The following is a 27550-nucleotide window of genomic DNA, read 5'->3' as shown; positions in this document are numbered from 1 at the left end:
TTCTCAACCTTCCTAATGCCGTGACCCTTTAATAGTTCCTCATGTTGTGGTGACCCCCAACCATAAAATTATTTTCGTTGTTACTTCGTAACTGTAATTTTGCTACTGTTATGAATCGTAAATATCTGATATGCAGGATGTATTTTCATTGTTAAAAACTGAACATAATTAAAGCATAGTGATTAATCACAAAAACAATATGTAATTATATATGTGTTTTCCAATGGTCTTAGGTGACCCCTGTGAAAGGGCTGTTTGACCCCCAAGGGGGTTGCGCCCTGCAGGTTGAGAACCGCTGCTCTTAACAAAATCATCAGGATTTAAGTCCAGAGCCTTTGGCATATAACAGTATGCGGTTAAAATTTAGTATCATTTTCGTTTCATTTTAAAATACATTTATTTCTGTATTTCAGTATTGTTTATGGTTAGTGATGGCAGTACTTAATAGTTTCTGACAGGATATTGTTAGGATCAAAGATAGCGCCATGAGTTTTAGAATTAAGTGACAGGGTTGGGAGTTACAGTTTGAATCATGGCTCTGCCTCAGTCTTGGAAAAAAATAAAGCTTTTTGACCTTCACTTTTTAGGAAAATGGAAATGCAGACTGAGAAGATCCTCCTCTGCCCCCAAAATAAGGATATAAAAATTACCATGTGTCCAGCACACCCAAAGTAGAAGTGAAAAGTCCAAGTACCAAAACTTGGTAGCAAAATGCAAGAACACAAAATCACAACAACACTGGTTGTTTCCTCTCCTGGTTTTATTAACTAGCCCCAGGACACCTAGGTGAAAAAGTTAGTCCGACTCTTTTAAGTTTAGTTTTTAAAATATGTTTACCGTAACCTAGCTAGGTACCAGCTAACATATTCCTTTCCATAAGATTCTGTTTTAAAGGTTACTGAACTTTAACATAACCAGAAAGTATGATTCCATATAATTTCCAGGTCAGAAAATGTTTTATCTTTCCAACTCACTTGAACATCGCTATCAATACACAAATGGTAAAAGCAGGTTATTTGGCAAAAAATTTCTCTGTAAAATCCAGAGTCATAGCAATGTCAATCTCTAGTTTGGTACTGCTTATGTAAAATGTTACCATTTGGGGGAAGGTGGGCGAAGAGTACAAAGGATATCATCCTGTATTATTTTTCCAGTTTCCTCTGACACCATAATTATTTCAAAATAAAATTAAAACAAAAATGTAACTTATGAAAATTAGAGCATAAACACTTCAGGTTAAAATTTAAAACCAAAATCTGAATGAATCTAGGACAGCTTGGGAGTCACCTGACATATGACGCCTCAGTCAGGGGACCATAAGGCCCAATAAGAGGCTTACTTATGTATAAAGCTCATTACTAATTCTGGCAGTGATAAACATTACATGGTCTTTCTGGCTTCTGCCCAACTCCTAGACCAAAAAGGCTCTGAATTAGCTTCAGCGTTAAGAAAAATGTGAGAGGGATAAAGTCCTGCGTCCTCACGCCCCCCGTTTTTGTGAAAACCAAGCAAGAATACTCTGCATGTAATTTATTTAAGTCACTCTGCACTTGAGGCTCACTCACACCAATTGCACAATCCCGGGCAACAGGGCTCGGAGCTAGGTCAGTATCCAGGCCTCACTGGGTTTCATCTTGGGTGCTCCGTACCAGGGACTCGGCCTGGCTCAGGGCCAGCTTATCCTTCTTCTCCTTCTGCAAGACCTGCTCCTCCCATAGCGCCTGGTCCACCTGATCATCAGTGAGCACTATGGGCTTATACTTCTCATCAAAGAGCCGCTCATTGGCTTCCGAGTGCAGCTGATGGGGCCCGACAACGCGCAAATGTGCCGGCAGGTGGAGGAACTGATCATCGTTGATGTCGCAGTCACGCATCCGAGCCTTCAGCACCCACCAGCGGCCCACGAAGCCCACGTCCAAGATCCGGTCTGGGAACTCGGCCCAACGGGGCTGCAGGTAACGGCAGCGGGCCTGGTAGAGACTGGCCTGGGCGTCACAGGGCGCCTCGTACACCAGCGAGAAGAGGCCCAAGTTCACGTGGCGCAGGCGTCCGCGGCCCCGCAGCCATAGCAGCTGCTGTACATACGCTTCCGAGGCGCGGTTTCGCGTGGCGGGCGCCAGCAGCAGAAGGGTCCCTGACGCATCAAGCAGCGCCTCCTCGAAGGCCTCCTCGCTTGGCGCCAGGGCGCAGCAGGTCGCCGCTCCGCCCAGCAACCCCAAGTACACTGCAGCATGGCCGGGCCGGGCCCGCGCAGCCGCTGCCGCGTCCCCGCAGGCCTCCACGTAGTCCCGGAGCAGCGCGCGGGCCCAGGCACCTATGGGAAAGGAAGCGCGATGAGAGGGGTCCAGCTGCCGCAGCCACTCACTCCGCCGCCTGTAGCCACTGCGGCCACCCACCTTGCCGCTACTCACCCAACCTTGCCCACACGCCTGGCTTCACAGATACGGAGATCCCTGCCTCTCCACGGCTTCGCAACCAAAGTCGTTTCAGAGCGGCTGCCGCCATTCCCTTCCGGCTTGACGTCCGTTTTCCGAAGAGAAACGACAAGTATGCGAAGTAAAAGGCCCGGGAGTCTCGTCTGCGCAAGCGTCAATATTGCCGGTAGTAGCTTCCCAACGGAAGAGGATAGAAAACGGACAGGCGCCGGATGTTGCTGTCTGAAACGAATCGGATTGACTGACTGGTAGGCCAGTCGCGCAGGCGCAGAAACCCCTGGCCGCGCCGGCTGAGACCGCCTCAGGTGAGTAGGGCGGATTGTACCTGTGGGGCAGTGTCGGCTAGTTCACTCCCAGGTGGGTACCGTTAACCCCCAGGCCGGCGGGGGGCTGACGGATAGACTCCGGAAGGAGCGCCGAGTGGGACTGGGTGCGGGCCTGATTGGCCTCTGTCCTCAGAGTGGGATGCGGTGACGCCCCTAAACGACCATGGCAGCGGGCGACGAGCTGGCCTTCCATGGTGAGTGCGGTTGCAATCTGCTGTGACTTCCCCCCTCCGCTGGCCAGAACCTCACGTCCAAGTCCTGACTCATATCTAACCCGAACCGCAGTCTGCTGTGAACCCTGACTCCAGGCGTGAAACCCAGCCCGAACTCCAACTCCGCTCCAGCCCCGACCTCAGACCTCAAACCTGACCGCCCATCCCAGAGCCAGCTCTCAGTTGTATCCCTTGTTAGGAGTGAGGGAACACACCACCTTCCACTCCCCAAAATTGAGGAACCCAGGCCCTGAATTGGGGAGAGCACTGAAGTGGCCAGGGCTAGAGTCTTGGCCCCCAGGTGAGTAATAGGCCAAACTGAATTGTCTTGACTTCCCCCAACCAAACATACCTGTGTCCCATATTTGTTCGCGATAGAGTTCGAGGAAGCCACTAATCTGCTGGCAGAGACCCCAGATGTGACCACCACCAGAAGTGATCAGCTGAACCTAAAGGGGCATGTAGCTGTGTCTGTGGACTCAGGTGGCAGCTATGGTACAGAGGACGAGGTAGAGGAGAGTGACAAGACCACGGTGAGTCACATAGGTCCTTGTGCCCTACCTCCATCCAGACCCCGGTTGACCCAGGCTTGAAGGGCAGGCACTGAAAGCCCACACTATGCAGCTTTTACAGGAGGAGAAGCAGCAGCCAGGATTCTGGACCTTTGGCTACTATCAGAGCTTCTTTGACGTGGACACCTCACAGGTCAGGTCTAGGAAGCTGGTGGGATGGGACTCCTGAGTCATGCCTGGGGTTCAGCTACTATGTACTGAGCACTTCCTGTGCATCAGGCCCTGGGCAGGTTGCTGGAGATTCACACATGGGAACAAAAGAGATTCCACCCAGGCTAGAAGAAGTAACTAACTGGGATGCACTGTAAGGATTATGATGTGATAAATGGGGCTTTGGGGAACACAGGTGACAAACATGATATGGTGAGTTAGAGAAAGGCTGCCTGGAGGTGGTAAGGAATTTGCTGAGACTTAAAGAATGAAAACTTAGCCAGGCAGAGTGGAAGGAAGCATAAGTGTGTTCCAGACACAGGGAACATCACATGCAGGAAACCGAAGTTGAGAGAAGGCAGGTGCTATCACAGAAGCTACCTGTCACTCTGGAACGTGAGAGGTGGGGGATAGACAGGCAGAAGCCAGATCACAAAAGGCCTTGTGAGATACATTAAGGAGTTTGGGTTTTATCCTGAGGGTGTTGGAGAGTCATAGAAGGGTATAGAACAGGAGATGATTGAATGGAGTGAACAGATCTGCAACATGGAAGGTGGATTGGATCCCCTAGGCCAGGGTGGGAGATGATAATAAACCAGGGCTACAGAGTAGAGGGCCTGTTGGAAAGATGTGGGAAGGAGAATGACCAGGACTTGCTGACTTCTTACTGGGGTTGGGGGAAGCAGCATGGGCAGCAGTCCAGGGCAGCCTAACAAAGAGGAAGATGGCAGGCCCTGAAGTTCTTCAGAACGGTGGCACACAGATATATTGAGTGGTGGCCGGCCGAGGGAAAGGGCTTCAGGCCATTGGAACAGCCCATCAAAATCCCAGAGGGAAGTGCTGATTCCTTTCAAGCAGGGTGGAGAGAGGAAATGGGAGGGCAGCAGAGAAGAAGCATCTAAGGGCAGGAGAGGAGCTTGGCCTTTTTCCTCTGTGGGTGGTGAGGAGCCCCAGCAGGCTTCCATCCTGGTCCTGGCCTTGCCCCCAGGTCCTGGACCGGATTAAAGGTTCACTGCTGCCCTGGCCTGGCCACAGCTTTGTACGGCACCACCTGCGGAATCGCCCAGACCTGTATGGTGAGTGAGGTTGTGCTTTCAGCCATTTGATTATTCCTTCAGCAGATGTGGACTGTGTGCCTGACCCTCGAATATAGCTTAGAAGAAAGCAGAGTCCCTCACAGAGAGTGCGAAACATACACTTCCGGAGACATAAAGGATTTCAGAGGGTAAAGAAAAATCAGTTGGTTTAGAGGATGACAGTTGCTACATTGTGTGGGTTGGTCAGGGAAGGCCCGTTTGAGGAAGGTGAGGGAATGAGCCTTGTTGGTGTCAGGGTTGGGGGTGGGGAGAGCTGGGGGAAGAACATTCCAGAAGGGGCATAAGTTCTGTGGAGGAAACACCTGAACTTCAGGGCAACATTGTCATCGGAGCAGAATAAAATGCTAGGTTACCACGTAGGTGACAGATTGCTCAGCCCTACAAAGGTTCAGTGAGAAGGGAGTTTAGTTAAGTGTTCTTAGGTGCCCTCTGGCCACTGTGAGGCACAAGGTCAGAGCTGGGAGACCAGGGAAGAGGCAACTACTGTGGTCCAGGTTGGGGGTGGGGGGTGGCTGGCACCAGGGAAAGAAGATTCTGGTCTATTCCTAAAGGGGTGGCGCTGACAGGATTTGCTGGCCAACTAGGTAATGGGGTGGGAAGAGAGGAGCCAAGGAGGGTGCCAAGGTTTTTTCCTGGACTGTGAGAAGCATGGAGTTGCTTTTTATTGGTGGAAAAAGCTGGGCAGGTTTGAAGGGAAAGAGTGTGGTGGGTAGAGAGAGGTATGCACGTCGAAACGTCGAATAAAAGTCCAGGGTTCAGGGCAGAGGCCGGGACATGAGACATTTGGGAGTTGTTGGTCTAGAGGTGGCATAAAACCCTGTGGTTGGACAAGATCATGCAAGAGGTGAACACAGAGCACAGCCGAGAACTGGGCCCAGCCAGCTTCCCATCATTAGAGGTCAGGGAGTCAAAGAGGTTAAGGAATTGTCAGTGACCTGAGACAGAAACCAAGAATGTGGAGAGTGTTTCCAGAGGAATGGGGATCAGCTACATCAAAGGCTGTTGTAAGGCCAAGAAAAATGAGGACTGAGCCAGCACTGGATTCAACCACCAGGTTGTCATGGGTGTAAGTCAGGTGGATGGAGTGGTGGAGGTGGAGGTAGCCCAGAGCTTGGAAAGGCTGGGTCAAAACAGAACAAGTCACCTCTCCTAGAAGCTCTGGGACCCTGACTACACCCCATCCTCAGGCCCCTTCTGGATCTGCGCCACACTGGCCTTTGTCCTGGCCATTACCAGCAACCTGACAATGGTGCTGGCCCAAAGGAGGAACTCCTCCTTTCACTACAGCCCCCAGTTCCACAAGGGTAAGTGAAGTAGGTGAGGCCCAGCACCTGGTGGGGCTGGGGGTGCCAGAGACTCAGAGGTGACTGCCTGCCTTGCCCCCCAGTGACTGTGGCTGGTATCACCATCTACTGCTACGCCTGGCTGGTGCCACTGGCACTGTGGGCCTTCCTGCAGTGGCGCAAGGGCGTCCGGGAGCGCATGGGGCCTTACACCTTTCTGGAGACCGTGTGTGTCTATGGCTACTCCCTCTTCATCTTCATCCCCACTGTGGTGAGTACAGCCCCAGGGGGTGAGGGCTTCGTACGCTGTGGAGAAACCTGGTAGCCATCTGCCTATGTTGCCCTCAGGTCCTGTGGCTGATTCCTGTCCCATGGCTCCAGTGGCTCTTTGGGGTGCTGGCTCTGGCCCTGTCAGCTGCTGGCCTGGTGTTCACTCTCTGGCCCATTGTTCGTGAGGACACCAGGTTGGTGGCCTCTGTGCTGCTTTCTGCTGTCGTGCTACTCCATGCCCTCTTGGCCGTGGGCTGTAAGGTACGGGTCTGGGGCGGTCACAGCTGGACCTCTGGGTTGGGCAGCTTGCTGGTCAGGATGCTAACCCCAAGGCTTTGGGTTCAGTTTTACTTTTTCCAGCCACTGCCTCTGGAGCATGTGGCACCTTCACCCCAGGACATATCTGTGACTTCAGATGTACTCCAGACACCCACCCCGCAAAGACACATGACAATCTAAGGCCCAAGCCTGCAGGTGAGGAACCGTTTCCAGCTGTGGCTGAGGGGCTTCCAGCGTCCTGCCCGTAAGGTGAGAAGTCACAGAGCCACTGGTGGGAGTTTCTCTTTCAGGTCCAACATGAGGGGACGCCTCTGCCTGCCCTGCCCCCGAGACGATGACTGAAAGTTCCCTTGACATCTCAAGACCACTATGCTACTTTCCAGACTTTTCTTACAAAGCAGACACTTTTATTTTCTATGCAAAGGTGATTCAGAGAATTTATATAAAGGCGGGAGAAGGGTGGCTGCGTAGGGAGCTTCCAGTGCAGCTGTGGCCCTATGGGCTATCTGCTGGGCCTTTCCTCTTTTCCCAAGGGTGGGGCAGGAAAGCAGAGGGCCACTCCAGCCTTAGCTGTGCCTGCCCTCCCCTGCGTGCCCAGTTAGCCGGGCCTTGGGTCTGGCTTCGGCTCCACCACATCCAAGTTTGGGGGTGTTAGAGATGGGGGGAGCAGTAGAAGAAAATTGCCTCTGCTGAAACACATTTCCTTGTTTATTTTTTCCTTTTTTTTGGAGGGAAGGATCCCTGCAAGGTCCCTTCCCAGGCTGGGAAAAGACCAAAACGCCAGCATCATAGTAGGGACTAGATCATCTACAAATACTGAGGGAAGTACACAGGCCTAATATTAGCTACAAGGAAAAAGGACGCCTTCCATGACAGATCCTTGAGGTTTCTGTCTGCCCCCACTGGCTGACAGTGACCCTCTTCCCCTCCAGGCCCAAAGGCCTTCTGTTCTAGCTCTTGGGAAGGGTGGGAGGTTAGAACCCAAAGGGGCTCAGAGACAGGACAGCAGCAAGAGGCAGGGGCTGGCCAGAGGACCTTCCCAACAGCTGGGGTGGGTTGTACATTCAAGTGTGAGGTGAAACCATTTGTGGGAGGTGACTGGGGGGCTGCACAGTCCGGGCCCCACCCTGTCCTGAAGATCTGGCAGGGCCACCCCACATCACAGCGTCTGAGTTGGGGAGCAGGGCTGCTGGCTCGGCCCAGCCGGCCTGGTATCTCAGAGGGTCTGTGCATTGACACTGGTTCTTTCCATAAAAAAATAAAATTAAAAAAAGCAGCATGTCACGCCCATTGTGACCAAGGCCTGGTGGCTGAAGGGGAGGACCCATCTAGCTAGGACTGCCTTCCCACTGGAGACGAGCAAGGGGGCAGGTGCCAGGGAACTGGGTGGGGCTGTAGTTGCTCCTTGCCACCTGCCCCACAGGGCCTGCAGCTATCAGGCCTAGACGCGCCTGTTTTAGTAGATGTTAAGCCCAGGTCAGGGTGGAGAGGGCAGGAGGGGGTAACAGGGCTCCCATGACATGATCTTGTGTAAAATATGGCAGCAACACACCCTCAGGGCTGAGATGTGGGTGGGCTGTTGGGTGGGGGTAGCGGCAGCAATGTTGTGTAAAAAAGTATCCAAGTTCCCGTAGCAAAGAGGGCTGTGACCGGTGTTTGGGCTTCTCCAGTACAGGGGTGAAAGCCACCCAGGCGGAGGGGTGGGTGGGCAGGGTCTTCATTTGGTTTCCTGGTGCTGTCAGTCCATTCTCCAGTGGAAGGGTCTAGCTCCCGTAGTGCATGGTGTTGGTTGGGATGGACATGGGTGAAGCCATCGAGATGGCAGGGCCGCCCATGGTGAACTGGCTGTTGACTGCGTAGTGGGCGCTGGAGCCGCTGCCACTGCTGCCTTGGGTGCCAGAGGACCCTGTGGAGCAGGGCAAGGGCACTGAGGGCCAGCTCTGCCCCCTCACCCACCCAGCCCCACAGCAGAGTCGGAGGGATAGAGAGAGCAGGCAAGAGGGCCAGTGAGCGGCCCAGCAGTCAGTGTGCTCACACCCACGGGACCCGCTCGCTCCATTACCTTGGACAATCCCCGTGCTCATTATGGAGCCCATCCGGGAGTGGGTGTGATTGACAATCCCTGTGTTGGCTGCGCAGCAGAGGGAGGAAGGAAGGGACACGGTGTCACCGCCCCCGGCCAGCCCACGCCCACGTTCTGCCTGAGGTGGGCGCTCCCACTCACACTTTCACACTGGGGTGCAGCGGCGGCAGAGCGAGGCAGAGAGGAATGGAGGACCTCAGCCAGGAGCCCCAGGAAGAGAAGGTGATACAGAAGGCCCAGGCACATGGGCCATCCTGGGTGGCGACCACACCCCACCCTCCCCAGACCCGGGGACACTTACCTAAAGGAATCAGGTTGTTATGGCCCACACTGGAGCCGCCGGTGATAACACTGCTCAGGTCATAGGCAGTTGGCATCCCTGTGTCCAAAGAGGGGAGATGTCAGGGGTGGACACAGTGTCTTGTGCAAGGGGCCAGAACTGCCAGCTTTGCCCAGGAAGCACTGGTAGGTGTGACCAGTAAGTGGCCCTGCCACTCACCCCACCCACACGGGGGCCTGCTCACCAGCCACAGCCATCCCACTGCTGAGGTTGTAGGTGCTGCCCGTGTTCCACATGTTCTCCGAGGGGGATGTGTAGTGGGAGCCAGGCGGGGGTGACGGTGTTGTGCCTGTGTATCTGCAGCAGAGATGGACTCATGGGCAGGGCCGTGGGGTTTTGGGCCAAAAGGGTGGCCCTCCCACAGGCCGTGGGCCCATCCTACCTGAAGAATGGGTTTTTCAGATCCAGAAGGTTACTGGATTTGGAGCCCGTCTGGTCTACCTGGGCCACAATACTGATGTCATAGCTCTGTCTGTGGAGAGGGTAGGGGAGGGTAGCCATAAGCCAGCTGGGTGGATGAATCCATTCCTCCCCCAGGCTGGGGCAGCACCTGGCACCTTTTGTTGGCAATAAGCAGACATGTCCCTGAGAGCGTGTCCCCAGCCTTGGCGAACAGTGGTGACTGGAACAGGCACCGGACCTGGTACCAGTGGGTCAGGGGCTCTGTCGGGGCTGTGGACAGCCACACAGTCATTCTGCCGAGAAGAGACAGACACAAACTTGGTTGGAGCCACCACCCTATGCACCTTGAGCTCTCCCCAGTTCCCCTAGGGCCCTGGAGCTCTGGAGCTACGACAGGCTGGCCACTGAGGTAGTCCCAGTCACACATACAAGGGAACTACAGTTAGGAGGTGCCCATTCACCCTTACATACGTGCCAAGAGACTGGCCAGGCCCCATAAAGGACAGTCAGAACAGGGTAGGCACACTCCCCTCCCACAAAAGTCTCTGGCTTGAGGCAAGCTCTCACTGTGTTTTGGAAGGAACAGGGGAACCTGGTGGAGTTGGCCTGCGCTCCCAGTCCTGTCAGCACTGAGCCAGCCAGGCCTGAGGTTCACAACTCCAGGGAAGTCCTGGGGGCTGGGGGTAGCATGCTTTGCGCCGGTGCACTCACATGGACCCAATGAATGCGACGTCAAACCAGAAAGCCAGACCGTGAACCAGCCCGGAATGCAGCATGTGGAATTTGAATGGGATTTCTATCCTGGAAGGCAAAGGGCAGTGATTGCTGGGGAAGCTGAACAGGGCCTGCTAGGAGAGAAGAAGGGTGGCCAGGTGCAAAGCCCAGACCTTGGCCCACTTGCCTGCCATGGGGCAGCAGAATGCCTGCAAGAGCCGGCAATGGCCCAGCAGGAGGGGCATGAGGGCTGGTACCTGTGCAAATCCCCTTCTTTGGCTTCTAAGAAGTTCACCGTGTACTTGACAGACTTGGCCATCAGGATTCGGATGTCAAATGTGTCCTGGGAGAGACCACAGAGGTGACCTGGCTTCAAGCTCAGGGGCTAGTGAAGCAAGGGAGAGCCCTACCCCTCTCCCGGAGTCTGGCCACGGCCTCTAGGCCATTCAGGTCAAACTAGCTGGGCCTTCTCAGACATGCTAGGGGAGGATGAACTGGTATAACACCATGGAGGACAATTAGATCACAGCTCTCAAAATGACAAGCTTTCATATGCATTAAAGACTTCCAGGAGTTTAACCTACAGATAGTGGTGCACATGTACACTCATACATGTAATTAGAAACTGTAGTAGCAACATACTAGAAACCATCTAATTAAACTGATGGCCCATCCATAAAAGGCTGTATGTGAAAAAGAGGGAAGAGGCTCTTTATGAATAGGTGGGGAAAGACCTCGAGATAAATTGTTAAGCAAGTCCACAAAGAAGCAAGTTATAGGACTAAGTGCTAATGTCCTTCCAATCAGTTATGACACATTTTTCTATCAGACTACCACTCTTGTCAAGAACTATATAAGTCGAATAAAACACAAAAAAACCCAGTTGTCTGAAAGCACTGAAGAGCAAGAGCAGCAGCCATTGTTTTGGGGAGCCAAGATCCTAGAGAGAAGGGAGTCGCTTTTTGGCCTGTGCCTTTCCTCTTAGTTGTGGGACCTTTCAGTGGCCTCCCTGGTGGGGAAAGCAAAATGGAGGCACAGGGTTATGAAGGAAGTTGGGACGCAAGGGCTAAGATGCTCAAGGAAATGGAAATGTGGAAATGCAAGGTGGATGTTCTGTGTGTAATTTCACTTTGTGGCATTTGCCAATTCCTGAGTTGTGTGTGAGGTGGGGGAGTTAGAGGGGAAGAAACCAAACAGAAGGCCACTAGTAAGACACGAAAAAGCTAAGGAAAGGAGCCCTGGCTGGTGTAGCTCAATGGATTGAGTGCCAGCCTACAAAGTGAAATGATGCTGGTTCAATTCCTAGTTGGGGCACATGCCCAGGTTGCTGGCCAGGTTCCCAGTTGGGGGCCTGCGAGAGGCAGCCCATCAATGTGTCTCACACATTGATGTTTACATTGAGGTCTTTCTCCCTCTTCCTCCTTCCCTCCCTCCCCCCCTCTCTAACAGTAAATAAATAAAATCTTTAATTAAAAAAAAAGGAAAAAAAAGCCAAAGAAAGGTTTAGCAACATATTGGTGCTGGGAAGCTGAAACCAGGGACTCTGTGAACCACGTGGCTCACTTAAACCAGGCCACGACCTAAAGCAGCAGTTCGCCAAGTGTGGTCCCTTCCAAGTACCCAAGGTCGAAACTATTTTCATAATTAAGACTCACATGTTTTCTGCCCTTTTTCATTAATTAACGCATCTGTGATATTACAACAGAGGAATGCAGAAGCAGAATCCAACTGTCTTCTGTTAAGCCATGCATTAAAGAGATTTGCAAATTAAAAATGCCACTATTCTTGCTGACAATTATTGGACAATAGGTTTTTTCCCTTAAGAATGATATTTATCTTAATAGGTAATGGTTTAGTGTTTTGGTTTTTTTTTTAGATTTTATTTATTTAGTTATTTTAGAGAGGGAGAGAAACATACATGTGCAAGAGATACATGGATCGGTCGTCTCTTGCACACCCCCCAACTGGGGACCTGGCCTGCAACCGAGGCATGTTCCTAAGCGGGCATCGAACCGATGACCTTTTGGTTCACGGGCTGGCTCTCAATCCACTGAGCCATACCAGTCAGGGCAGTAATGGTTTTACTACTGTTGTTTTTCAAATGAATTAATACTTTTAAATTTCCTGGGCTTAGGGTTTTGTTTTGTTTTTTTAATTAGATTTTACTTATTTGTTTTTAGAGAGGGGTGGGAAGGGAGAAAGAGAAAAACATGGATTGGCGGTTGCCTCTCTTAAGTGCCCCAACCAGGGACTGAACCTGCAACCTAAGCATGTGCTCTGACCTGGAATTGAACCTGTGACCTTTAGTTTTGTTACTGGACAGTGCCCAACCAAATGAGCCACACCAGTCAGGGCTGGGCTTAGTTTTTAATATCAACAGACACTGGCAGTATATCAACAGATATAACACACATTAACAAAAGTTCTTCGGGATTCTCTTTTTTTTTTCTTTTTTATCTTCACCTGAGGACTTTTTTTATTTTTTCTTTTTCTTTTTAAAAGACTTTATTTTTACGGAAAAGAGGAGGAGAAAGGAGAGAGAAACATCAATGTAAGAGAAAATTGGTCAGTTGATTTTCTCTTTATTCATAGATTCCCCAACCAGGGACCGAACCTGCAACCTAGGCATGTGCCCTGACTGGGAATTGAACCAAACATCTTTCGCTTTGTGGGATGCCACCCAACCAACTGAGCCAGCCACATTAGGGCTGAGAACAGTTTTTCATTGCTTTTAGAGAGGAAGGGAGAGAAACATCAATTAGTTGCCTCCTGTAGCACTCAGACCAGGGCTTGAACCTGCAGCTTTCGCATGTGCCCTGACTGGGAATTGAACCCACAACCATTTGATTATGAGACAATGCTCCAACCAACTGAGCCACAGAGGCCAGGGTGGTTTCTCCATTTTTAAGAATGTAAAAAGAACCTAAGGCCACAATGTTTGAAAACTGCTGCCCTGAAGGGAAGCCAGGAAATCCACCAGCTGAGTCTGAAAAGCAGCCACCAAGTATCTCACTCAATGCATGATAGGACCAAAATGATCTGTCCATATGGCTAATTGTCTGGAAAAAACAAAAGTCCTTAGAAGGAAAGACATCATCCAGAACCTCTATAATTTTTCATTCTGGCATTTGATGACGAGGCATCAAGAGACAGGACCAAAGGATGAGGACCAAACACCAAGAGAATAAACAACAGAGAGACACTTACCACATATCCAGATATTAAAAGCGATCAATAACTTATGTTCAAAAAGAAAGGCGAAAATATGGAGAATTTCACAGAGAATTGAAATTTAAGATAAGCAAAATACAATTCTAGAACTGAAATTAAGAATTAGAAAATTAGATTAGACATAGCAAAGAGGATTGGAACTGGAAAATACATCAGTAGAAAATATGAAAATGAAGCAACTGAGATAAAAGGATGAAAATACAGAAAAGGATGTAAGAATCACCTGAGACATGGTGAAAAGGTCTAAAGTACATATAATCAGAATCCTAGAAGGAGAAAGAGAATGGAGCAAAGGTAGTGTTTAAAGAGATACTGCCCAAGAGTCTCGAAACTAGTGGAAGACATCAAGAGGGGAAAACAATTATACCATATTAAAAGAAGGAAAGAGTTAAAAAGAAACAGCAGTCAGGATACATAGAAAGATTGTAAAATGAAAGATTTTATACCCATAAAGGGCAGTAATTACATTAAATGTAAATGTTCTATTCTAATTAAGATAGAAAACATTAACCTGGTTAAGAAAACCCAAATATATGCTGCTTATATGAGACAAACCTTAATTGATAAGGACACAAAAAGTTGAAAATAGAAGAATGGAGAAATTAATATTGTACAAAGATTAACCAAAATAAAACCTGAGCAGCTAAACTACCAACAGGAAAAAAGAATAACTTTAAGGCAGAAATACCACTTGAGATAAAAAGACACTTTTTATAATGACAAAAGGATCAATTCAACGGGAAAATGTAATAATCCTAAACCTGTATGCATCTAATAATGCAGTGTCCAAAAATATAAAGCAAAAAGTATCAAAACTAAATAGAAAAATAAATCTACAATTAGTAATATATAGGAAAAGATTAAAAAATCACTAGAGACAAATATTTGATCAACATGATTAACAAATGCAACCTAATTGTCAGTAACATAACTGAACTCAAGAAGGGATTAAAATACATTTTTCTCAAGTACACACAGAACATAAAAGAGATCTCATAATGAGCATAAAGAAACTCTAAACAAATTTCAAAGGACTAAAATCATAGTTTATATTCTCTGACCACAGAGAAAGTAAGACAGAACAGTATGTTAATTGTGCTATACATATTTTGAGGAAAAAAAGGTATATATGCACAATTGTTTATGTATTTAGTTATAAAACTTCTGGAAAGATAAACAAGAAACATCGTTTGCGTGTATGAAGGAGAACTGAGTGTCTGGAGATGAGTGGGGAGGCTTTTCACTTTTATACTTTCTTGATTTTTGTATCACGGATCTATATATCAGTTCTAAAATCTCAGTAATTAAAATCAATCATATAAAATCAGTTCGCCAAGGATAAATTCATCTAATAACAGTTCCCATGTACTGCACACTTACTGTGTGCTAAGTACGCAATATGCATTGCCACTTTATTTCCAACATATCTGGGAGACAGCTCTGTGCCTGAGGGGCAGAAGCAAGAGCTCAGAGGGAAAGTGGCTTTCCAGGGCTGCATAGCTTGCACATGCCTGACCAGAAAGCCCATGCCCACCCCCTCCTGTCACCCCGGATGAGGGTCATGCCCAGAGTTAGCTTCAACATCACCCTGGGTACCTTACTCACCACTACAGGCTGCCGGAAATACTCATCCACAGCGGCGCCTCGGAGGGCTGACAGGTCTACGCCATGAAAGGATGGCTGGTACCTGCAGAAAGCCCCCACCCCCCCACAGCAAGGTCACCAGCAGCAGAGAGGCAGGTAAACAGCCTGCTTTCTCTCCCAGATGGCCCTCGTCCAGCCCGTCTTTCAGGTCCTACTTAGAATGAGGAAAAAGGCAAGGCCATCCCTGAGAAGGCAGGACACACGCAGGGCACTCACCAGAAGTTGGCCTTAGTGAACTGCTCCATGTAGAGCTGTTCATCCGTGAAGGGCGCGAGGTGGACATCACCAATGGTAGGGAACATGTTTCCTGGGAGGCATGGAGGGGTGCTGGCGTCATGGTGGGACATTCTGCAGGGCCAGGCAGAGCCTCCAAGGGCCCAGGACCCCCAACCCTGGGCCTTCCAAGCCTCTCATTTATTCATTCATTCATTCATGCATGCATCTGTGCAACACAGAGGTACTGAGCACCTACTCTGCCAGTGGCCACAACGAGCACTTAATGTGCACATCTCACCAAACCTGGATGGCCAGCCAGGGGGTAGGAGGGCCTGTCCTGATGTCCCAAAACTAGGGCTGAGAGACAGGAAAGAACCTGCCAGAGCCTCAGGGTAAGCGAGTGGTGCCAGGGGTCCTGCTCAATAAGACAGGTAGTGTCACTTTAAGCACCATCATCCACTGATGTGCTGCAGAGGAAAGCAGTGTGCTCTGGACAAAGAAGCTATGCTGTATGGGCCTCAGCTGAGGCCAGAGGCTGGGTGGAGGATCACCTAAAGGTCCGCTGCTGGGACTGCCCAGGCTCTGACAGGCAGGGTGAACCTTCTAGCCACCCTGGTCTGGTACAGGGCTTGAAATGGGAGGGGCAGCAGGGTGCTTGATCTGTGTGACTCAAGGACCAGATGAGTCAGGGCCAGCGGCTACCTCAGTTAAGTCTAGGGCAGTCACCTGGCCTCCAGATATGCCCTGGCCTCCTATGTAGGGTGGGAGAGGGGGAAGGAGCTGAGGCACTAGCAGTAATCAGGCTGGGGCAGGGGAGGGGAGATGCTCTACTTTGACCCAGAGGCCACTCACTAGGCCCGCCTACACAGGAGTTTGCTAGTCACCTGGGGCATCATGAGAAAGTGCTCCAGCCCTGAAGGTACCTAAGTGTGTGCAGCTGGGAAGAGGGTTCCTTTCAATCCCCTTAAAGAGCTTCCTGAGATGGAACAAAGGACACTTATGCAGACGGGGCAAGGGGCGTCGTCGGCCCTAGGCCTCATCTGGGGTAGGCTGCTTGAGCAGTGGGGTAGAACGTGCAGCTGCCCACTAGAGCCTGCCTCTTTCTGTCCTTGTATACCATAAGGACAAGCCTACTCTGTTAGGGTCACCCTCCAACAGGCTTGGCCACCTAAAGGGTAGAAAGGGAGGAAGAGTGGGGTATACTCAACCCTCTGGGGAAATCTAGCTTCCCACACTCACACCTGTGGGACACAGCTGTGGGAAACAGCAGTCACCTCCTACCTCCAGGAGTGACATCCAAGGCAGGCCCCTGCAGCCTGGATCCAGGAAGGCCAGAGGTGCTTCCCCAGAGACCAACCCACCCCTGCCCACCACTGGGTCACCAGTCTGCTGGGTTCCCACACTGCTATCCTGACCTGGTCCTCCTGTGCCACATGTGTATGTGCACACACACAACTCCATGCTTTTACAGAAATACTCAAAGACACAACCTGAACCAAGAATGGACATGCTAGCAGATGTTCAGGACCGGGCATAGACCCCAACCCAGGAATGGGCACAGTCCCACAGGGACACAGATGGGTAGGTGTAAAAAGTGACCCAATAACCAAGGAGCATGGACAGGCAGGCACAGTGACACAAAGATGAGGCCACTGACTGGCATGCCAGATAGCCAGCTGCCCCTGCAACACACTGATCCTTGCCCCATCTTCCTGGCTTAGAGGAGTGCAGTGGCCTGTCGGCTGAAGGTAAGGTTACTGGGCTAGGAATGAAGATGACAGGTCAGCTCCTCTAAGCCCACCACAGAACACCTTCCATACCTGCCGCATGCCCAGCCACACACTGTCCCCATGATACCAGGGCATGAGATGGCAGGCAGCCCAGAGGCTCTCAGGGGACCTGAGGGAACCCCTCAGTACTCTGGCCAAGCAGGCTGGGCATAGGGAGCGGGGGGTAGGGGGAGGCACAAAGGCTTAGATGCCCTTAGCACTGCGAGCCACTAAAGCAGGCCAGCAGAGAGCTAAACCACAACTGTGCCCAGAGTAGCAGCCAGGGGCACCCCAAGGGGCCCTGGTGGGTGCACCCCTGGTGCCAGGCCCCATGCCGGCAAGGACACTCACCACCAGGCCTCAGGTACTTCTTGGCGTGGAGGTAGCTCTCGAGCATGCGCTCATTGAAGAGCATGTAGCCCATGGGCTCTGAGATAATGATATCCACCTGCTCAGGGAGCGAGACCTCCTCTACCTTCCCAGGGATGACCACGATGCGGTCAGTGAGGTTGTTACTCTTCACCAGGACCTGTGGGTGGGCAGGCCAGAGGGGTCACAGGGGTCCCTGCCCCCACCCATCCACCACACATCCTCAGGGAAGGGAGGACCTTTGTCCCCATGTAGCCACCCAATTCCCTCTGCTTCCTTGACCAGCACCCTACCCAGAGCCATGATCAGCCATGGCCTCAGTTCTCCCTCAGGCTCTTCCCTGCTGCAGCTCCTGGACCCCTCAAATCACCCCCACCCTGAGAGGGCAGTAACTGCTCATGGGAGCGAAGATGGGGATGATAGGCTTTGCTAAAGCCACAAAGCTAAACTGGGACACATTCTCCACCCCAGCTATTCCAGTACTAGAAATTTGTCCTATGAACATAATCGCACACAGGAGAGGTGACACGTGTGTGAGGGGTTCAGTACAGCATCCATTTGTGCTGCAAGGACTGGGAAGCAGCCTGAGTGGCGGTAATAATCTGTATCTACACAAACAGCAGTCCATCCAGGCAAAGGGATGCTCTGTGGCCACTAGAAAGAGTAAAAAAGCTCTTTATATGATGACATAGTAGCAGACAAACTGTTAAGGGAACAGAGCAGGTGCAAGATGGTGGTGGGCTACCATGTGTGTAAGAGCCGGGCAGGCAGAGAAGGGCATGCCCAATAGCTCTGCAGAGCTTGCACTTATGTCTCTCTTCCCGCGATGAGAGGGACGGGCAGTTGGGAGTGAGTGGTGGGGATGGGACAATGTCACTGTTTACCTTTAGTGGCTTTTAATTTTGAACCTTGTGATTGAAGGTTTTAGTGCAAAGAACCACTGAATGAAAAAAAAAAATTGACAGCTTAAACTAATGAATAAAACCCAGTTGTTACCCACATTTCACAGATGTGGGAAGTAGGGTTCAGAGAGGCAGGCCGCTGGCCAGGTCCAAGATCCCATCCTAGTCTGTGTGACTGCAAAGTTCCCTGAAGCACAAGGCAGTCAAGCCTCTGAAGACCCCAAATCACCCCTGAACCCAGTAGGTGACCACCAGTCATGGAAGGGACACCACCTCAGGCCCAGATTTTGGGGACAACAGACCAAAGAGAGGTGATATCCACAGATTCCCCTGAATTGGGGGGGGCGGGGTGTCACATCTCCTCTCCTTGGGGCTCCCAGCAGGGCCAGTTTCCCAGGCTGGTGCGGGCACAGAGCTGAAGGACAAGGACTGGCTGGGGTCCCAGTGGCCGCTGACCTCGGCGTGCTGGGCCATGGTGCTGGCCTCAACAGCATAGATCTTCCTTGCTCCGGCCTGGGCGGCGAAGAACGACAGGATCCCTGAGCCACAGCCGACATCAAGAACAATCTGAGAAGGACGGGGCAGTGAGAACAAGACACCTGTGAAGTGATGGTGATCGCAAGGATGTGCACATCACCAGGTTCTGGCTCCCTGCAGACCCATGCAGCTGAGAGCACCCTGGGCCCTGCAGCCGGCCTCCCCTTGGCAAAGGCCAGCTGACAACAGCTTGGTTTCTGAGCAACCTGGGGCATGTGGGAGCCCCCAGTTCTGGATCTGAAGATGGAAGAGTGGGATTTCTGAAGACAGCTACGATGTTAAAACCATCACATGCTCTCAGACCCGATTCCAGGAGTGACTGGACTGTTAACTTTATCTATACAGCATGGTAGACACCTGGCTGTCGCAAGAGAGCCTGCAGTTTCTCTGGGACTGAGCGCTCACTAGGTCAAGACACCTCTGAGCCCTACAGCATGACCACTGAGGCCCACCCAGAGAGAAGGAGGTGGGCAACCCCCAATGCCAGGCCCCACAGGGCATCCCTGAATCCTGGGAGGAACCCCCAGGGAAAGTTTACTCAGCTCCAACCCCATGGGCCCCATGGACCCTGAATCAACTGGGCTGAGTACTGTGGTCCTCCCTAGAAAATGGTCCAACAGCTGAGAGGCACCCTTCTGGGACCTCTGCAGCCCTTACAGGGAAGGAAGGGGCCTGCGAGGTATTAGGGTGTTGGTGGCAGTGTCCTCTGGTTGTGTACTGACCCAAGCCCAGTGGCTGGGCTGGGGCACCTGAGCTGCCCAAGACCAGGGACTGATAGGCACCCTCTAAACGGCTGCTGGCTCCAAGACCATGAGCTCTTAGAAGAGTCCATGCTAGTGTGTGGGACACCATCCCTCATTCCAGATTTGTCTGATTGCACCTATGTCAGCAGAGTCAGGATGGAAATGCCTAGTTGTGACCTGTATATGCAGAACTGCTCTGAGTAGCAGCAGGCACAGAGTAAGTGCCCGCCCAGAGGGCGCTGAGATAGTCAGGTAGGAGGGCCTCAGGGTGCCTCTCAGAGTTCTAGATAAACCAAGAAATGGATTGCCATCCTGGGAAAGCTGGAAGAAACTTCACTGAAGGAGTGTGCGCTTCCCAGGCCCCAAGCACTGCTCCAGCACAGCACACACCAGCAGCTAGGAGGACAGTCCTGACATGCATGCTGCTGTGGTCAGGACATCTTCCCAGGCTACAGGGGTCATGCCCTGGGGCCCAGGGGGCTTAGTGTCCTGAAGGAATTCTCAAAAATGCTGGAGGGATGTGACCAAGGCAATGGATGAGGCAGATCCACGTGGATCATGTTAAGAGACCCAAAGATAAGTCAAGAAAAACACAAGGTCTCACTGGGTTCAAAACGGTAGAGAGGGAAATAAACTTCCACTTATGAACATAGATACTCCGTATTGCTTTCTCTCTTTTTAACCATAAGTATAGAGCACATCCTCAAATAACATTATTTTTTTCAATGTCATTCGTTAAAATATTCATGGGATGGCACAGAAACCTAACTCGTTTATATCAATTAGCCTAGGGTAAAACTGGTTTTCTTATATGCCATTTCACTTAAAGTCACAGAACCTATTGATGACATCGAAAATCACTGTATAATACTTGGTAATATTAAAAAGATCTTAAAAGAAACTAGAAAAGTAACTAGATAAATTATACTATATCCATGTGAATTGATAATATGTCCCAAGACACGCCATTAGGTGGGGAAAAAGAATTTTGGATGAAGAGTATGTAGTAAAACACAATCCTATCTTATATATAAATATATATATATATATATATAAGATAGGATACACACACATACATATATAATATTAAATAACTCTAAAACATATATGCTGATACATGCACAGAAAAAATTGGGCAGTGGTTGTTTTGGAGGAAAATGACAGAAGCCTTTCATGTCCATATTGTACATGATGGGTTCTTTTGAGTTTTTACAAAAAGTAGATTTTGTTTTTGTAATCTGAAAAAATTAAAGCTAAAATCCATGAGCAAAGAAAAAAGAGAGAAGCAACGGTTGTACTGAGGTGGGCACAGAGCCGTGGGAAGGGGTATGGGGGAGAGGGAGGGGAAGGCAAAGCAGGTCCTGCTCACCTTGTCCTTGAAGTCCGTGTGGTTCTGCAGTATTGCACGCTGGTAGGTGCCTGTCCGCACGTAGTCCTGCATCATGTTCTGCTGCTGGGACAGGTAGCCATAAAACTGGAACAGAGACACGCCAATGGCACAGGGCACTCGGTGACACAAATGGCCTAGGCCATGGCTGATCCGAGACAGAAGAAGGGTCACTTCAGGCACAAACCTTCCACAGAAGGCTGCACCCTTTCTGCTGGCCAAACCCCTCTGGCAGCTGCTGGCTACTCCAGGAGAGGGAATGAGAAGCCAGAGGCAGCCCCCAGTAGGGACACCTCTACCATCACCGTGGCCAAAGGACACAGCTGGATGCCATCTGGACCTGGAATCCACCAGCACAACTCAAGATTTGCCACAGGCAGAGTTCTGGGATCAGGGACCTCCTGTCCCATCTTAGGAACCCCAAAGAAGCAGAGTAGATCAAACAGAACCCTAGGACTCAGAGTGCCAGGCGAGTGAGGTGCTGCAGGCTCTCTCTGTAAGACAACAGGCGATCAGGAGGCAGCGTGGCACCTGGGCAGGGGCACAGGCTTTGGCATCAGGCAGGCCTGGCTTCCCATCTTGGCTCTGTTGCATAATAGCTGTGTGACTTGGAGCAAGTCACTTAACCCCTCTGAGTCTCAGTTTTCTCATCTGCAAAATGGGGACAATAATAGTACTTACCTCCTAGAGTTGTTGGGAGGGCTCAAGTGCTTCCATATTTGTGAAAGCTCTTGGACCAGTGCCTGGCATGCCCTATGTGGTCAGTACATTCTATCTGTGCTGTCATTGCTCAAAACGCCTGTGGACCTGAACTTCACCTGCACTCAAGTCCTTCCAGCAACCCTCCTAAGGCAGGCCCTGGCATCTCTGTTTCACAGATGAGAAAAGTGAGACCCAGCAAATGGAGGAAACCTGCCCAAGGTTACACGGCTAGTAAGGGGCAGAGCCAGGACATGAACCCAGGTGGGCCTGCCCTGTGCTTCGCGGCCTCCCAGGGGCCATTATTTGGTGGTGGCATGTCCAAGACCACACATACCCACCTGGAAATACTGCACGGCGGAGGACTCCTCCGTCCGCTCACTGAACACCGACCGCTCCAGGGTATGGCCCCGGCAGGTCTTCAGGATGTTGTAGAAGGAACAGAAATCTGAAAGGGGGAAGCCAGGTCACACATGGCAGTGTTGGGGGTGGAAGGGTTTGTATGGGCCAGTGGCCCTCTGTCTAGCTGTATTGAGCATGTGTATTTGGCAATTTCTTTTTTTCCAAAAACAATAATGAAACTTAAGGAAAAGAAGGGCAGCCAAGACCGCCACTTGGTGCCTGACACAAGAAGGAGGGCATCTCATTCTCTGGGGGGAATGTGCTCCTCGTGGCTGGTAGCCATGGGCCTGGGAACTTCCTCGCCGAAGGGCAGTGTGGCTGGAGCCTTTGCAGGCGTAAGTCTGCCGACCTGGGTATCAGATTTCTGGGATTCATCCTAGCAAGTCCACCCAGCGGCACACAGCAGTGTCTGTGAATGACACTGGACACAAGGGATGCCACCTCAATATCCCATAACAGAGGACTGATGGACAGTGAACACAAAAGCACTTCAGAGACCCAATCACCATGCGTCTATGGGCAGGTAGCCTCTCCAACTTGAGCTCTCCCACACAAGCCTCTGTGCCACCCACCAGAACCAGTGACTTCTGTTCTGCAGTGACCAAGCCCTGTTGCTGGGCCTCAGGCAGTCTCTAGCCCTGGGCATCCTACCACCTCCGCTGCTGCTCCCCCACCCCTGAGTCACCACAAGCCCTCCTCGGTAGACCCATGTCTGCTTGCATCCTCTCAGGTCTGTTTAAAACCTTTCAATGAGTTCTCTGTGCTCAGAACAGAGCCACTGCCTGTGCTTCAGGACTTTGTCTCACCCCCATCCTCTGCTGTCGGGCAGGCCAGGCCCAAACCCCACCTGATAGGCTGCTCCTAGAGGCCTGGGTTGCAGCCCAGCAGGAGTGTAGAACAGGCCTCGTGGAGGAGAGGAGATATGAGCCAAGCCCAGAAGGACGCAAAGGAGCCAGTGAGGGAGGGTCTGATGCAGAGTGTTCTAGGAATGGGGACATATCTCTACATGGGAATATGATTTTGAACAATAGTGGAGCCTTTGCTGGGACAGATGGATGGGCCACAATTTAACTAGTGTCCAAATCCCCACCAGCCACAGCCCAGAGCCTAAGAGCCTCTGGCTCTGGGCACTCTCTGTGCCACCAGGACAGAAGGAACACATACCATTGGGTGTGGCAAACTGGATGAGGACGCTGTTGCAGCCCAGGGTGATGATGAAGGACTGCTTGCCCACGCGGCTGCACTCCGTCTCGCGGGACACCGAGCACTTGAACACACATACATCTTCATCTACAAGGACAGAAGTGGGTGTGAGCTAGCAGGCTCAGGGCCCAGGGAGCAAGACCCCCCCAAAACTGCCTGAGTCTTGTCCTCATCCCTTCCCTCTTTTCCAATTGCTCCAAGGTGCCACAAATCCCTCCCTGAAAGTGCTGCCATGTGTCCTGCCTGCCCAGCCCACACTGAGGATAAGGTGATAGCCAATCAGGCAGCGGGGACGCAGGAACACAGCCTGTCCAGTGGGAGAGGACTACTATCCACAGGGCAACCAGGGCTGAGATGGGGAGTGCCAGTAGCGGTGGGGCCACGCAGGTATCCTCGTCTAGGACATCCCCTCACGGAGCACATCCTGGGGCGAGGACTCCTATTCATCCAGTGGGCACTTAGGTGGGAAGACACAGTGACAGAAGGGCAACTTTGGCAGAGTCAGAGGGTTCCCTGGCGGGTGCCCAGTCCCAACTAAGAGTCAAGCATCCATTTGCCAATCCTTCCATGTCACATGGAGAGGAAGGGGGGACTATTGGTGCTGAAATGGGGGTCAAGAATGAATTCTTGGTGGCACCCCTACTTCTTTCAGCTGAACATTCTCCTTGCATTTATGCAGCATAATGATTATGAGCATGGCCACTGGAACCAGACAGCCTGGGTTCATGTCCCGCCTATGATGCTTTAGTGTGGCACATAAGCAGGTCACTTAGCCGACCTGTGCCTCAGTTTTCTCATCTGTCAAATGGGGCTAATGACGAGGTTGGCATAGGGTCCAGTGCACACAGAAGCACTGCATCCACGTGCCTGCCACTATTACTGTTATTAGTCATTCATTCAACAGACTCACACAACAGGTGTGCCCACTTCAGCCCAATGGTAAAACTTAGCATTACAAGGAACAGGACAAACCCATGTTAACACTGTGGCCCTAATGTAACATTGCAGGACAAATGTGGCATGTCATGCATTCTTAGCAAAAATTTTACCCTGGTCTCATCACAAGGGGACAACAGACAGTGACAAATGATGAGGCAGTCTGCAAACAACCTGCCTGGTCTTTTCAAAAAGGCCAATGTCAGAAAATACCAAAATTGCAGGGAACTATTCCAGAAGGAGGGAGACTAAAAAGACATCAATTGCCAAGTGTGACCTGGACAGGAGCCTAAGAAAAAAAGCTTTTCAAGAGCTGCAGAAGACATCGGGGGAAATGTAAGTGTGAACTATAGATGTGATAATTTATTTGTTTTTTAAATTTATGTTTATTTTTAGAGAGAGGGGAAAGGAGAAAGAGAAGGAGAGAAACCATCACTGTGTGGTTGCCTCTCACTTGTGCCCCCAACGCGCAACCGAGTCATGTGCCCTGACTGGGAATTGAACCAGCGACACTTGGTAGACACGATCATTTAAAATGATTTGGATGTGATGATAACAATGTGGTTCTGTAGGAGAATGCCCTTATTCTTAGAAGATACATGTGAAATAATTTCAAGTGGATTCTGGTGATGTTTACAACTCACTTTGGAGTGGTTCATCAAAACAACAACAAAATATATGTACAGAGAGAAGCACAAGTACAAATGTGGCAAAATGTTCCCCATCACCCAGAATTGCCAGAACAGTCTTTAAAAAAAAAAAATTATTTTTTATTTTTTATTTTAAAGAGAGAGGGAGGAAAAAGAGAGGGCAAGAAACATTGATGTGAGAGAGAAACACTGACTGGTTGCCTCACATTCATGCCGTGACTGGGGACAAAACCCGCAACACAGGCATGTACCCTGACCAGGAATCAAACCAGAGAACTCTTTGGTTCATGGGATGACACCCAACCAACTGAGCCACACAGATGGGAGGCCAGAACAGTCTTGAAAAAGAACAAAGTTAAAAGATTCACGCCTCCTGGTTTCAAAATTTACTATGAAGATACAGTAATCAAAACAAAATAGTCCTGGCAAAAGCACAGACATATAAATCAATGAAACAGAATTAGAGTTCAGAAATAAACCCTTATGTTTACAGTCTATTGTTTTGTTTTTTACTTTTCACAAACAGTCAATTGATTTTTAACAAGGGTACCAAGAACATTCAGTGGGGAGAAAAGAATCTCTTCAAGGAATGGTGCTGGGATAATTGGATCTCCACATGCAAAAGAATGAAGTTGAATCCCTACCTCATATCAGACATAAAACCTAACTCAAATGGATTAATGACCTAAATATAAGAGTGAAAACCATAAAACTTCTAAAAGAAAACACTGGAGTAAATCTTCATGATTTGGCAAAGAATTTAAGCAAAGATTTCTAGATATGGCACCAAAAACAAGAGTATCAAAAGAAAAACTACATAAATTGGACTTCATCAAAATTTAAAACTTTTGTGCATCAAAGGACACTATAAAAACAGCACGGCTAATGTGGGTCAGTGGCTTGGGTGCCAGCCTGAGAACCAAAGGGTTGCAGGTTCGATTCCCAGTCACAGCACATGCCTGGGTTGCAGGCCAGGTCCCCAGTTGGGGGTGCACGAGAGGCAATCACACATTGATGTTTCTCTCCCTCTCTTTTTCCCTTCCTTCCCCTCTCTCTAAAAATAAATAAATAACTGTTTTTTTTAAGTGACAAGACAACCTACGGGATGGAAGAAAGTATTTGCAAATCATTTACCTGTATATACTAGCACCCAAAATATACAAAGAATGCTCTTTAAGTTTTTATTTATTTATTTTTAGAAAGAAGGTAAGGGAGGGAGAAAGAGAGGGAGAGAAATATCAATGTGATAGGGAAACATCAGTTGGTTGCTTCTTGTACGCACCCTGACTGGGGACCAAACCTGCAACCCAAGCATGTGCCCCAACCTGGAATCAAACGGGCAACCTTTCACTTCGCAGAATGACATCCAACCGAGTCACATGGTTAGGGATACAAAGAACTCTTAATAACAAAAGATAACCCAATTGAAAAACGTGCAAAAGGACTTGAAGAGACATGTACCTCCAAAGAAGACACACAAATGGCCAATAAGCCCATCAAAAAAAACACCATTAGTCATTAGGAAATGCAAATCAAAACAACTATGAGATATCACTTCACACCCACTAGGATGGCTATAATTTAAAACACAAAAAAGAAGGGGTGAGCCCTGGCTGGTGTGGCTCAGTGGATTGTGTGCCAACCTGTGAACTAAGAGGCCGCTGGTTCAATTCCCAGTCAGGGCACATGCCTGGGTTTCAGGCCAGTTTCCCAGTTGGGGGCATGGGAGAGGCAACAGATTGATGTATCTCTCATACATCGATGTCTCTCTCCCTTTTCCTTCCTTTCCCCTATCTCTAAAAATAAATAAATAAATATTTTTAAAAGCTGAAAAAAAGAGGGGGTGAAAATAACAAGTACTGGCAAGAATGTGGAGAAACTGGAACACTCATACCCTGCTTGATAGCAACAGAAAAATGGTAGAAAACAGTTTGGTGATTCCTCATAAAGTTAAAAATACAGTTTCCGTTTGACACAGCAATCCCACCACAGCTATATAACCAAAAGAACTGAAAGCAGATACTGTATTCAAACAAATAACTGTGTGCAAATACTCAAAGTAGTAGTATTCACAATAGCCAGCAAGTAGAAACAACTCAAATGTACATCAACTGCTGAATGTATAAACAAAACATGGTGCATCCATACAAAGAAATATTACCCAGTCATAAAAAGGAATGAAGCCTTGATATGTTTTTAAGATGGATGAACCTCAGAAACATTATGCCCAGTGAAAGAAGTCAGACACAAAAGGTAACATACATGATTGCATTTATATGAACTATCCATAACTGACAAATCCATAAAGACAAAAAGCAAATTGGTGGTTGCCAGGGGATGGGAGGAGGGAGGAAGGAGGACAGGGAATGATTGCTTAATGGATAAAAGGTTTCCTTTGGGTTGATGAAAATGTTTTAGAATGAGACAGAGGTGACTGTTACGGGATAGTGGAAATGTCCTAAATGCCACCGAACTGTATGCTTTACAATGGTTTACATCATATAAATTTTATCTCAATAGAAAAATAAAAAAATTCCCAGTGGGTGATTATAAAGGGCCTATAGGTGTTCACTGGGCCAGGAACAGATCCTGGAAGAGGGCTCCCTGAGCCAGATCCCGTGCCCTGGGGGGCGGAGGGGTGAAGGCAGTGCTATAGGCTCACAGCCATGCTATCCCCACAGGGGATTCACAACAAGGTA

At 49.8% G+C, this 27550-nt stretch overlaps 3 protein-coding genes across 5 annotated transcripts in view; 1 reads left to right on the top strand and 2 right to left on the bottom strand.

Moving 5' to 3' along the window:
• Positions 1–742: 742 nt before the first annotated feature.
• TIMM29 (translocase of inner mitochondrial membrane 29) lies at positions 743–2587 on the bottom strand. Its single transcript, XM_090289597.1, has 2 exons — positions 2412–2587; positions 743–2314 (listed from the first exon to the last, which is right to left on the bottom strand). Exons 1-2 carry the CDS (start codon positions 2503–2505, stop codon positions 1620–1622), a joined length of 789 nt encoding a protein of 262 aa, XP_090145723.1. The 5' UTR covers positions 2506–2587; the 3' UTR covers positions 743–1619.
• Positions 2588–2641: 54 nt separating this feature from the next.
• YIPF2 (Yip1 domain family member 2) lies at positions 2642–7908 on the top strand. The gene is made up of 10 exons (XM_090289596.1): positions 2642–2740; positions 2895–2955; positions 3352–3506; positions 3598–3678; positions 4684–4771; positions 5980–6096; positions 6180–6346; positions 6424–6606; positions 6691–6819; positions 6915–7908. The coding sequence occupies exons 2-9, from the start codon at positions 2925–2927 to the stop codon at positions 6802–6804; spliced, it is 936 nt and encodes a 311-aa protein (XP_090145722.1). The 5' UTR covers positions 2642–2740; positions 2895–2924; the 3' UTR covers positions 6805–6819; positions 6915–7908.
• The window catches only part of CARM1 (coactivator associated arginine methyltransferase 1), a 41454-nt gene continuing 21218 nt past the window's right edge, over positions 7315–27550 (bottom strand). Inside the window, exons 2-16 of one of the 3 annotated variants that reach the window (XM_090289599.1) lie at positions 23227–23352; positions 22002–22108; positions 20944–21048; positions 18751–18861; positions 17375–17552; positions 15255–15345; positions 15000–15081; positions 10421–10506; positions 10161–10250; positions 9605–9742; positions 9430–9519; positions 9232–9344; positions 9009–9086; positions 8687–8755; positions 7315–8530 (exon numbers count right to left, since the gene is read on the bottom strand). In XM_090289599.1, coding sequence (XP_090145725.1) covers positions 8388–8530; positions 8687–8755; positions 9009–9086; positions 9232–9344; positions 9430–9519; positions 9605–9742; positions 10161–10250; positions 10421–10506; positions 15000–15081; positions 15255–15345; positions 17375–17552; positions 18751–18861; positions 20944–21048; positions 22002–22108; positions 23227–23352 — 1607 coding nt within the window. In that variant the 3' untranslated portion in view covers positions 7315–8387. Of the gene's footprint in view, positions 8756–9008; positions 9087–9231; positions 9345–9429; positions 9520–9604; positions 9743–10160; positions 10251–10420; positions 10507–14999; positions 15082–15254; positions 15346–17374; positions 17553–18750; positions 18862–20943; positions 21049–22001; positions 22109–23226; positions 23353–27550 lie in introns of all 3 variants that reach the window. The other 2 variants (XM_090289598.1, XM_090289600.1) reach the window with 2 other exon arrangements.

The sequence above is a fragment of the Furipterus horrens genome, unplaced genomic scaffold (genome assembly GCF_987537825.1).
Source record: "Furipterus horrens unplaced genomic scaffold, mFurHor1.1.pri manual_scaffold_10, whole genome shotgun sequence".
In the NCBI taxonomy this organism is placed as follows: domain Eukaryota; kingdom Metazoa; phylum Chordata; class Mammalia; order Chiroptera; family Furipteridae; genus Furipterus; species Furipterus horrens.
Note: the sequence above shows the minus strand (reverse complement) of the source record. Positions and strands in the feature narration are given on the sequence as shown.

Excerpts from the sequence above, each read along its gene's own strand:
- TIMM29 (XM_090289597.1), bottom strand. The coding sequence starts at position 2,505 with ATGGCGGCAGCCGCTCTGAAACGACTTTGGTTGCGAAGCCGTGGAGAG. Across the intron at positions 2,315-2,411 it reads AGGCGTGTGGGCAAGGTTGG|GTGCCTGGGCCCGCGCGCTG; the intron begins GTGAGTAGCGGC and ends CCTTTCCCATAG.
- YIPF2 (XM_090289596.1), top strand. The coding sequence starts at position 2,925 with ATGGCAGCGGGCGACGAGCTGGCCTTCCATG. Across the intron at positions 4,772-5,979 it reads GAATCGCCCAGACCTGTATG|GCCCCTTCTGGATCTGCGCC; the intron begins GTGAGTGAGGTT and ends CCCCATCCTCAG. Across the intron at positions 6,097-6,179 it reads CAGCCCCCAGTTCCACAAGG|TGACTGTGGCTGGTATCACC; the intron begins GTAAGTGAAGTA and ends CTTGCCCCCCAG.